The following is an 11,839-nucleotide window of genomic DNA, read 5'->3' as shown; positions in this document are numbered from 1 at the left end:
TGCATTACAATAAAGGCCTGATTTAAAGGCTTGTGGCTTTTGGGGTTGTGGGGTTTTAATACACACAAAAGTGTTACCCCATGCAATAAATGATTCTCCTTGATGCAGGGAACATATGTGCAGGACTGGAAATACACACACCTATTGAATGTGCGGGTGTGTGTGACTCCAAAGGTGTCATAGCCAGTGTTGTTGTAACATGCCCAAGGTCAGAGTAGGCATGTAGTCTTTACAAACAGAACTCTCTCTGCCAAGATGAGAGATGGTGAGAACGGGGGTGGCTGGCTTTTAGGCATGTACCTGAACAGAGAACACAGCAGTTCTTCCTATTGTTTTGTACATTGCGTAACCTGGTTTTATACCAGTGAATGTCCTGCGGCATTTATAGGGAGAACATTCATAATAGTAAGTATGATTACTTTACTCTGTATGTAAAAGTAATAGTGAATACCCTTTACAACCCTTGAGTACCTTCAGACCCCAACTACACAAAGAAAAATCAATGGCTGGGGTTATGTTTTGTGCTGCACGTCAGACCTTTGTCATGTTTTACAATATTTCATCTACCTTTACCTCATCACAGATACTTTTACACATGCCCTTTCTTCATGCTTTTTATTTTGCCTCTTATAAGTATTTTGCTGCTGCAACTTTGTGACGTGTGTTCCCTCGCCTCTTCTAACAGCAGCTCAAGTTCTTGTGGAACAAATTAAATTAAAAAAAAAAATTTTTAAACACTTATGCATATTCTGTCTGCTGGTGCATCTATATCCACTACGTTGAGGAAAATCATTACACAGCACACAAAGGATATTTCAAAAACAGCAGTCCATATTTAAGTCGGTTGTTTATAGCTGCCATCATTTATATGATTACTTTTAGTAGTTCAGCACAGAAAGAAAAAACAATGCATGTTCAATTTCTTTAACTGTGCACACAAAATACTGGCTCTTATCCATGTTCTTAGTAAACCAGACCCTCGTTGTGCTGTTGTATTGTGTTGTTTCCATGACTACCAGCAAAATACAGCATTTATTTAAAATCGTTGCTTCTAATCTATAAGGTTTTAAATGGTCCTACTCCTGCTTATTTATGATATTCCTAATTGTCTGCAATGCCTGTTATTGCTTCATTCTGTGTCACATTTCACACTGTCTACTATAGTCACACTGGGTGCTGAGGTGGAGGGTAGTGTTCACCATAAGGAAATTCTGATGTAAGGAATGTTCCCTGCTGTCAACTCTAAATAAGTGGGCCTGCACCCCCTTTCAGTTTGGTCCTGCTCTTAATGGTGCGGGACAGACTCAGATCGCCTTTACGGCCAGAGTTTACATTCCTGTTTCTCACATGTTTTGCATGCTGCTGCAGTCTGGCTGAAGCTACAAAGTACATGTTGTGCTCAAACATGTACTTGCCTTGCCCTCCTTTTACCATTCCTCCCTCCCATCTCTCTCTCTCTCTCTCTTTCTGGTATAACATTCAAGCAACAAATGCACCTGCCCTGCTAGCTCCCAGGTATCAAGATTTCAGTGTGAGAAGCATTGACATCATATAATTGCACCCTGTTGCATTATCACCATCAGAGAAGAAACCTGGGAAGGAAGGGAAGACCAACATCACCTCAACTGCTGGATAGGAGGACCAAGCCTACAGTCTACCATATGCCACTACTTGGTTTTCAGCAATTTTGATTCATGAGCCTCATGAATGTCTGAAATATATTCAAAGCAAGATTTTTACATAATACCTTTTTCAATTTCTGTTCTTTGATTCTCAGAGCCAGCTTGTTCACTTCCTATCAGAAGACTAATATGAAATTTATTCAAGAGAAACATAATTTAATTAAAAAATGTATACAAGACATCCATAAAATGTTCAAAATTTAACATCAAAATTGAAAATAATATCTAATATTTTATTAATTTGCAAAACAACAGTATCTTATGCAAAAAAATGATTTTAATTGAAAGTATGCCTTTTTACAGTAAAACACACATAAAGATGCACTGATGACGAATGTGTCATATCTGAGGAGCCTCTCACCTCAAAAATCTGCAACTGTCTTAGCTTCAGGATGTGGTCCTATTGAATCAGGCAAAGGCTCTGCTATAATGACCATGCCTCGCTCATTCACTGATGGCAGATGGGAGGGAAGAAACCAGATGAGTGAATAAACAGTTTATCAGGGACACAGATATGATAAAGAAAGGTGGTCTGCTTGGCAAATGATGCTCATTAGATTGGTCACTCAAGGACATTAACAGGCTCAGCACAGGCGAGCACACTGCCATCTCATTATTCTGGTGTGTAGCTACAGATCAGGATGTGTGAGTTACTGTGTAGCCTGTGCTGCTTCCTGCTGCTATTTAAGATGCTATTTAAGTACTATAACTGCCCTTTTAAATAATACTGTATATAGTATATGAGTAAATCTTTCACCACAGAGGAACAACATCATTTTCAGCATTATCTGTTTGTGGGTATTTTACCGTGTCATAAAGTAAAGTGGCTGTTTTTAAGCAGTCTTGTTCCCATGTGTCTGACCTCTCCCGGTTGTTATTCTTTTGCTAAAAGAGCCTGGGTTTACATATCACCCCACATAAACCATTTTCCATAGGGAACTGAAGAAGACAAGAATACTGTAAATAAAATGGAGTGGTGGAGTGGAGAGCTCCATTAAATAGCAGTGACTAAGCTTTGCGGTCTTCTGAATGTTTGTCTATCTTTATTATTGGGTATGTGATCAGAGCTGTGACCAGGCCTCATTTTGCCCATTACCCACCAGAGACCATCTGTGGTGATCTCATGAACACAGGGGAAGAAACTTCAGATATTTGCTATATTTCTAAAACAAGCTTTCTGAATTTTATGTATTTTCATGGGAAAAATATTTCCTTTTACAGTAATCCACGTACTACCAATGGTTGATATGAATGTTGTGGGATTTTGTGTTGTGGTATGTTTTACGCGGGGACAAGTAGTTATGGTGTTTTTGTTCTCCAAACTGTGCCAGTTAAAATATTTTAATTCATGCAAATTGGTGCAATTTGACTTGCAAATTTAACAACGGGTATTGAGTCTACTAAAAAATAGAGGGCTCTTTATTTTAATATGTCAGGTGTTAGATTTGTTGTTTGTTTAGATTTGTTTCAGAATTTCAAACTCAATGACACAAAATTATTCTCTTCCAAATCCCCAGCATTTCTAGATATAACAGATGTCATTTATTAGGCAGTAATGGCTACCAGTCAAAATTCATTTCACCTAAAATGTGAGTCATCATTGGTTCTTTTTTTATCTCTTGCCCAACCGAGTCTGTCTTTTTTGACATCAGGCAAGCAGACGCTGGTTGAAGATTTAATTTTACAGACAAACTAGACTGCTCTATGATTCTCATTGTTTGTGCTACCTTCTTTGACCAAATTTCAAAGCATTTTAATCCAGCCAATTTAAAGACATTGATATGACATAATGTGTAACATAGAAAATGTAACACATGTCAATATGTATCTTGTTCTACATACAGTCATACATATAGTATCTATCTATGTATCTCTATCTGAAATGTCCATATTGCTCAGGACTACTGTGCAATGAACACACTTTGTATTGGAAACAATTGTGTCTAAATGGTTTAATTTTACAGCTGTTACAGACATGGTTCCTTATCAGCTCTGAGCACATGTTCCATATGGACAGTGGCAAAGATATGTGTCGCTGTCACAGAAAAGAACATAATCTCCACATCTGTGCCCTTGTGCCATACAATAGACAGCTAATTCTCACTAAATGGTGTAATGAAGGTAGCAACAAAGGCCTCAGAACTATTTACAGTATTCCTTTCGGAGAGCATGCCCAAACAGATTACACCAGGGGCTTATGATGCCTCACAGATAGCCAGCTACAGGATTCAATGACATATACCCAAGAGAAGAGATGATGGAGTCATTTGCTCGTGTTATACCACGTCATTTTTCTCTACAGAACTGAGGGAGTAGAAGCAGTAAGACACTGAGAGATTGGTGACCTCCTCCCCTCAAATCATCAGACTGTGATGCCAACGTGTTGCAGTTTATTTGTTCTCATGCTGAGAGGTAAATTAACACCTGTTCATCTGAAGCCTTTATGAAGTCCTTTAATGATAAAAGACATCTTGTTTCTCAAAACGATAGATAAACCCCATGCATCAGATAAACTCTATACTGATTTGGATTCAATTAAATGCCTTAAAAAATTACTTTAGCAAAGACTCATTTTTAAATTGTGCTTGAGTAATGTTTGAATTTCTAAAAATTTCAACCAAAATCAAATACCTACAACATGAAAGAATGATCCGCTTGGATGAAGTTCCTACTAATTAATAACTGTGGGATAGATGACAAGAATGGCATTTAATTACACCTGTCAATATTATTGCATCATTTGCATATCTCCTTTCACCATCATAATGATGATGGTGAAAATCCCCCAAAGGTACAGCACATCTGAGCAGTGACATGCCTGCTACAACATTGCATTGTGCTTCCCTCACTTAGGATACACAGCAGCTACCAAAACAGGAGAGCTGGTATGCTTATGCTTTCCTGTCAGTATTTCAGACAAGTTAAACTTTGTAGCTGTCACTGTTTTTCATGCAAGCAAGGGAATGAAAAGCATAGCTTGACATTCAGGATGGAAGGTATTGACTGTTGTTTGTCTGTGCTGGTTGTCTGGTTAGTATTTATACTGAAAATGCAACAGAATATTTTGGCTGTTACCCCAGAAATACATGTGTAAGCATAACCAACGCCAGACATTTCATTCAGCTCTGATGTAGTTTAGCGCTGAGCTGCTGACTGATAAATCGTATTTTCATTGTCATCGCGATATGAACATGCCTGATAAACACATTGCAAAAGATTGCCTGAAACGTGATGAATAAGAAAAATCATTTTATTTACATGCGCCATGCATTCACGCATTCGAACATTTGACCTTTTGAAGAAAATATTTTAAAGGAGCAAGGGAAATAAAACTTTAATTCCTTATAGTTATAATGTCTTATTTAAATTAATGTTCTCTTTAATTGGTTGGGTATTCATGTGCAATTTTTTCAATAAAAGCATGTTTGAAATAATTTATTTCATTTCTTTATTCAGTGGGCATTGGCTATTCAATGTTTTGGATCTATGTTGTCTACTCTATCTGCCCAGTGCCGGCCAGAAGCAGATGGGCTCACCCTCTGAGGCGGGTTCTGCTCAAGGTTTCTTCTTGATAGGGAGTTTTTCCTTGCCACTGTTGCCTTAGGCTTGCTCTCAAGGTGTCTCAGGCCTGGGAACAATCTAAAGCTGCTTTGTGACAGCTTGTGTTGTAAAAAGCGCCATACAAATAAAAATTAATTGAATTGAATTGAATTGAATGTTAGCAGTGTACCTATCAAAGCAGAAAGACACAGGAACTGTATAGCTAATATGCACACTTCAATATGTGTTTATTTATCGCAAGTCATATCATCATCGCAATATTGAACAATGTTATCGCATATCGTGCAGGCCTAATGTAGTTGTGGTTGTGGTAAATGTAATTTGTATACCTAATATGCCTGTCTTTGCAGCATATGATGACAGGTGCAACAGTGAAAGTAAGTTTTATTGCTAAGGTGAAATGAACATCAAATATCTGTATATCCACGAAATCAGAAAGTCAACAGGTAAATGATGGTGAAAATACAGAACTTGATTTTTGGCAAAGCTGAAAACAGTGAGGAAACTCAGCTCCTACCTTGCTTCATTCCTTGATTGAAACATATTCATCATATTAACCAACTGGGTGATACTATCATTCTCAATATTCCTGCATTTGGAAACTGTAATGTTTAGTATGATCAGCAACTGAATCCTGCATTCAGAAGGATATCATTACTGACTCTTCTGCAACAGGTTTTCATCATCAATCCCAACAGCCTTCATGCCCTGTGAAAATGTCTGGACATCAAATTGAGAACGGGAATGATAAAACTTCTGAGCTCATTCAGTGGAGGGAAACTAACTAGATATTTGTATTATGGGGAAATGAGTATAGCAGTACATTTATTTGGCTTGGAGCCTAACAAAGTGATTATACATGGTCATGGGGTAAAGTTGTTGACCCCCCCATTTTGACATCATAATCAGGTAAAACAGAGTGGGGAGATGGAGTGGAGAAGGGATGCCATGAACAGCTGATGTGGAATGAAAGTGGTAAAGAGCAACTCTAATGTTGTGGATGGATCTGGTTGGTCAGGTTTGATTAATTGTGTAGCGAAGGTCTATAAAATATTTTCATTTTGAACTTCAGTTGAAGTTGATGAAAACAATGATATTGTTATATTTAAAATGTTTGAAGTTATGATAGTTAACTGAAATGGATAACCAAATACAGCAAACAAAATTATTTACATGTATTATGATTAATTTGATTAAAATAATTACAGAGACTCCTTAATTGTAAAATTGTGTTGCCTGTTTTACATCCACAGTGACAATAGACATTCTAGACTTTCATCAGAGATGAAAGGATTTGCAACAAACAGACCAAAAACATACAGTGAGATAGTCATTTATCTTTTAGACGAAATGCAGTTTACAAATAATGTTTATAAATAACACAAAGACAAATGTACACCACAATCATTACTATTAGTAAATGTAAAAGAATAACAAACTATAAACATACAGTGAGATTTTATTAGGACATCCACATGGTATTATGATATCATGTCCCTTTATATCAAATGGAACACAGTTCACAATATTCAGATACATAATGCAATACTTCACATTGACACACAAGAATACATCAGAGAGCTTATAAGATTACATACTTGGATAATGAACCATCCAGACTCTGTCACTGCTCTATTTTACCAATGAAAGTGTGTATAGCATGAAATATTAGCATGTAATATTTTTAGCATCACTGTATGAATCTGTTAAGCTTACTGCTTGTACACAAGGGTGTAAGGACTGCACAGAAAGCAGATGTGGTGTTCAAAATTCAAAGATCAACACCGCACCCCATAGAAAGCCTTGGCAGTTCTGGCATCTTAGCACAACATGCAAAGAAAAAGAAAAACAGGTCTCTTTTCTAGGAGCACATTATATAAATTCTTGTTTGCTTTTCCAGTGACTAAACCTTCCATGTTAACAGAATCTACAACAGTTTGATACATCAGTGTTCCTGTGATGTGTAGATGTTGACCGAAGGAGACAAGCATGCTGGGGTTGGAATAAGAGGTAGCCGCAGACGTAATGTTGCTCTGCTGCTGTGTGTTGTTTTTCATTTTCTTTTCATTTTTTTTGACTTTTGCTTTGACAACCGAGTAAGTCCTGTGGTGAATAACAACATAACCTCAGCTTAACCTTGCTGGCAGTTTGCAACACTGTGACTAAACTATGCTCAGTAATCACAAGCAGACATAGGGCAAGGCAAGCACACATAACATAAACAGTAAAAACATATGAAAGTAATGTACTGCAGTGCCTGGTGTCAAATTGTCATTGATTATTTGGTTTGACTGGGAGCAGCCAGTTGAAACAAGCCACTAAGGGAGAAAAGGTGCATTATTTCTGTTTAAACTAATGTTAGCTGTCTATTCCTCAGTTTAGGTTTCATTTCAATGCTTCACTTGAATTGGCCCCTTTAGACTGTAGTTGAATATATGCACCTACAAAGTTACAATGATGACTATGATACTTTGAGCCCTTTGCAAGCATGGCCAAGGGTTGTATTTACTGGACACTGAGACATGTACAGTTCCTGTGGATATTTCCAGTTATCTGTCCATGTATTGTGCTGTGAGGTATGAAGCAAAAAAAAAAAAACCCTTTCTATTGTCGGTGTTTGACCGTCAGGCTGCGATGGCATTGTAACACTATGTCTATGCTTTGTGGCTAGCAACTGGGTATTGAAAGGTATGCTTCAGCTCTACATCAAACACATTTGTGCTCTAAGCACACTGAGGAAGGGTCTGCCCAAACTCAGAGGTGTTCCTCCTCCCTCTTTTCTCCATACCACAGGGCATGTTGCTTGTGGGCTGCTGCACCAAGTCCAGGAACAGCTTGGATTTCAGGAAACGCTTGTAGGAGTCCTTCTCCATCAAGAGGAAGATCTTTCTCTGGGCCTCCTCAAAGCAGGAAGGACCAGGGTTTTCCAGGTTCTTCCTGGTCTCCTCTCTGGTGACAGAGTCCAGGTTGACCTGAGGATGTTGTCAAACGGCCTTGTTAGATTTACTGTCTGTATGTCGTCCACGGTAACCCTGACAATTAGTGTTTTCTTTTATATCATTCAAAGTCATGATTAGATACAAAATGCAATATTGGTTAAATAACGTTTTTAATGTCCACCAGTGATATATTCATGATAGTAATGTTAATGGTACTTATTACAGCTAATTTGTAAGAACGAGACATGTCACTAATGTGGCATTGAGACATATACCTCGTTTGGAGACTCAGCGGCGACGTACTGGTCATAAATCTTTCTCGCCTTGGAGGCCAGCTTTTCCTGAGATGTGATTTTCTTGTACTCCTGGCAGGCCATCCAAAACTCAATGTTCTCCTGACTAAATTCGGACTTAAGGAAGGTGGCAAAAGCTGTAAGACCAACTGAAAAATGGAAAAAAAAATTCAATATGAGCTCTACTAATAATAAAGTCAGCAGAAGCTTGCTCTAAGCACAAAATGTATTGGACCTAAATTTCACTGACATGTTCAAGGAAGTGCCCCTTTTCTTGTTTGAAATTCTGCAACAATGAAGTTTTATTTCAAATAACAAATAAAGGAAATTCTCAGTGAAAAGATAAGGCTAAAGTGCTTTGCTCTTTGATCATATCTCTCCACCCCGCTGCCCTCCCGCAACCTGGCGCCACGACCAACCTAGCTACGAATTTGAGGGGAGAACCACTTCTTCTAGCAAATGCTATGACGAACCACTTCTTCTAGCAAATGCTATGACAACATGGAATCATCCTCTTTTTTCCCGAATGATGAGATCGGGTGTTGGAGGACAGGGCTAGAGGCAGTGGAATGAGGAGGTCAACGTGAGAGGGGCTCCCAGGGGGTCATTGATTCCCAGCAGCACCCCACTCAGCTGATGCTTGACAGAATGCCAGAGTAATACAGCCTCTCCCCCTGAGGCCGCTTAAGGCTGCCTGCGGACACGTACAGCACGTCCGGAGCATGAGAACCCAGCAGGACCCGCCAGGAGGGGGGAAAAGCAGCTGTCACAAATCAAGCCCCTTAACACCGAGACCCAGTGACATGGGCTCGAGGGACAGGACGAGAAATTACAGTCCTGCCTCTTCAGTGAAGGTAGATTTGGGCAAGACTTAATGCTTCTACTGATTCTTTAAACCCTCCTAAATTCCCTCCTGGCCTTTCAGTTTCATTGGGACTTCAATTGACTGCTTTATGCATGAATGTAGTTATTTAAGAACTGGTCAGTGCTTAAGAGATGTGGTTTAAATAACCATCCATAATTCACATCATGGTTAATGAGTTCCTTGAATTTCAAAACAGAATAAAAAATATTGAGTAATATTACAGATTGTTGTGTCTAGTACAAAAAAAGTTTGGGCAGTTTCAAATTTGTTGCTGTATTCCAGTCAGGGACATTCTTGTGTGTGTAAGTGCCAAAGAGCAAAGTACTGAACAAAGTAAAAATGCAGCTAAATGAGTTTTTGGAATAAGCATATCTACTAAGCAATAAAGATAACTAAAAAGAAAAGCGATAAACCCTGACATAAGTGAATGATGTTCATGGCCAATCTCAGGTTGCAAGAAGATTTCATTAAAAATCCTTCCAATAATCCAGTGATTGTGTTTTTCATGTCATTATTCATGTGTGATACTTATTTTGGCTTAATATGACTTCCACAGGATGTGTGTATGTCAGAAACAGGGATAAGGAGTAACCTTAGAAAGATTAAAATGTTCCAATCCAGACACAGAAAAACAAATGAAGTCAATGAAATTACCATGAAATTGAGGTATGTTTTTTAATCAGAAAGTGGATGTGGACCTGAACCAAATGGATTTTGACATTATATAATATGTTTACATATTATGTAGTGTTCTACATTTATAGTGCTCTATATTGTGTCAAAATCCATTTAGTTCAAAGGTCGACATCCACTTTTTGATTTTAAAAAACCCAATTTCATGCTAATTTCATTTATTAAAAATTTAATAAAATTTAATCATTGGTTTGCAGTGTCTGGTTTTGAATATCATTTCCACTCATTTGCTGTGATATGGTAATTTCCATTAAGCCGTTAGACCAGAGTGCAAGTGAATTTAACACAGTGCTGATCATCTAAATTCAGTGCTCACTGAGACTCATTCCTTTCAATCAGTCTGTCCTCTCTGATATGAACGAAAGATTAATGCAGAGAGTAATAAATATGGAATATTTTTCTTCATCGTAATTCATGTACATCTTCCTTAACTCATTGCTTACCATCATTATTTAGCAGGGTCTCCAAAGAGTCTTTCCACTTGTTGACTTCGGCTTGTGAAATTCTGTTAGAGAACAGAATGTCATTCAACAGTGAAGGATCCCATTTAAAAGAAGAAATTTAAAAAATATCAGAATGGCTCTGACACATTCATATTCAGTCTTGTCATTTTTAAAGAGGTAAATGTAGCTCAGATGGATAAACTCAAAAATGTATAGAAAAATAAAGACAAAATGACTGAAATATTTGAACAGTTAATGTTATTTGCATTATTTTGCTTTATTGCAACTGAAAGTAGTGAAAGGGATTTATTTGTATAACAACCTCACCTCTTCACTGAGGTGGATTTCTCTTTGCCATGAACTGCCCTCTGATCAGGGTTCAAGTCTGGCTTCTGAAGCAGGAACCCAATCCGATGCTTCATGTCTTTTGCACTGAAGTAAGAAAGGTTCAACAGGTGACAAAGGTGATTGACAATGATTATGTTTACATTTAATCATGTAATTATGCTTCATTACATTCTGTATGCCACATGTCAGGGCAGAGATACAGATGATCATATAAGTGCAACTCAACGTTTTACAAAATGGAGTGCAATCAGTCAGACCAATGATCCACATTTATCAAGCCTTCATGAAATACAGACCAATATGCAGTCTTATTGATATACAGAGACAAGTTTCATTTAATTGTTTTGGATATTGGAGGATCTCTATACATTTAAAATTAGAATTGAAGTATCAAATATATAAACACACACAGCCTTAATATATTCAATTCATCTGACTATATTAAATCATGAAACAACATATCCTTGGAAAGATTAATTTATCAGACAAGCTTGTTTTAAAATGTAACAAACAATACACACTGTTATTTAAAACTGTTGACAATATACTATTTAGTATCACATATCTGTATTATACACTGCATGTTTAAGTCTAACCTTCTGGTACAGTTTACACCAAAAAAAAAAAAAATTCCCATACCTTTTCAAGCATGTTGCCGGTAGAACAGCTAGTCCCTTACACATTGTTTCTCCGGGTTAATGGTACAGATCCAAGAGTGAAAACAGAATGAGCAGCTGTTTCTTCTGTTCTGAGGATCAGCAACAGTTTCAGTGTAACCAGTGCAGTCGTCTCCTCCGCATGTGGTTTTATAGCTCTGGGCTGTTCAGCGCAAGAGCCGATTAGCCAATCCCCTCAGAGCTGCTGAGACAATAGTGCACTGCGCACATTGAAGAAAAACTGCAGACAACGGAGAGCAAAAAAAAAAGGACTGAAATTAATTACGCTAGGAAGCAAGCCTGTAATACACTGTTTTGTCTGTGAAGTCTTTGAATGTTGCAATTAAAGAGTTAAAGAG

At 37.8% G+C, this 11,839-nt stretch overlaps 1 protein-coding gene across 1 annotated transcript; it reads right to left on the bottom strand.

Moving 5' to 3' along the window:
• Positions 1 to 7,637: 7,637 nt before the first annotated feature.
• On the bottom strand, positions 7,638 to 11,608 carry rgs4 (regulator of G protein signaling 4). Its single transcript, XM_036522515.1, has 5 exons — positions 11,464 to 11,608; positions 10,804 to 10,908; positions 10,477 to 10,538; positions 8,458 to 8,624; positions 7,638 to 8,215 (listed from the first exon to the last, which is right to left on the bottom strand). The coding sequence occupies exons 1-5, from the start codon at positions 11,505 to 11,507 to the stop codon at positions 7,967 to 7,969; spliced, it is 627 nt and encodes a 208-aa protein (XP_036378408.1). The 5' UTR covers positions 11,508 to 11,608; the 3' UTR covers positions 7,638 to 7,966.
• Positions 11,609 to 11,839: the final 231 nt, after the last annotated feature.

This window comes from Megalops cyprinoides, chromosome 2 (assembly GCF_013368585.1).
Source record: "Megalops cyprinoides isolate fMegCyp1 chromosome 2, fMegCyp1.pri, whole genome shotgun sequence".
NCBI classification, from domain to species: domain Eukaryota; kingdom Metazoa; phylum Chordata; class Actinopteri; order Elopiformes; family Megalopidae; genus Megalops; species Megalops cyprinoides.
This window is presented reverse-complemented; position numbering and strand designations above follow the sequence as displayed.

What these genes read in the sequence shown, in the direction of transcription:
- rgs4 (XM_036522515.1), bottom strand. Translation starts at nt 11,507, where the DNA reads ATGTGTAAGGGACTAGCTGTTCTACCGGCAACATGCTTGAAAAG. An exon ending in CCGGCAACATGCTTGAAAAG is followed by an intron (nt 10,909 to 11,463) that starts GTATGGGAATTT and finishes TTCTTACTTCAG; the next exon opens with TGCAAAAGACATGAAGCATC. An exon ending in GACCCTGCTAAATAATGATG is followed by an intron (nt 8,625 to 10,476) that starts GTAAGCAATGAG and finishes TCCATTTTTCAG; the next exon opens with TTGGTCTTACAGCTTTTGCC.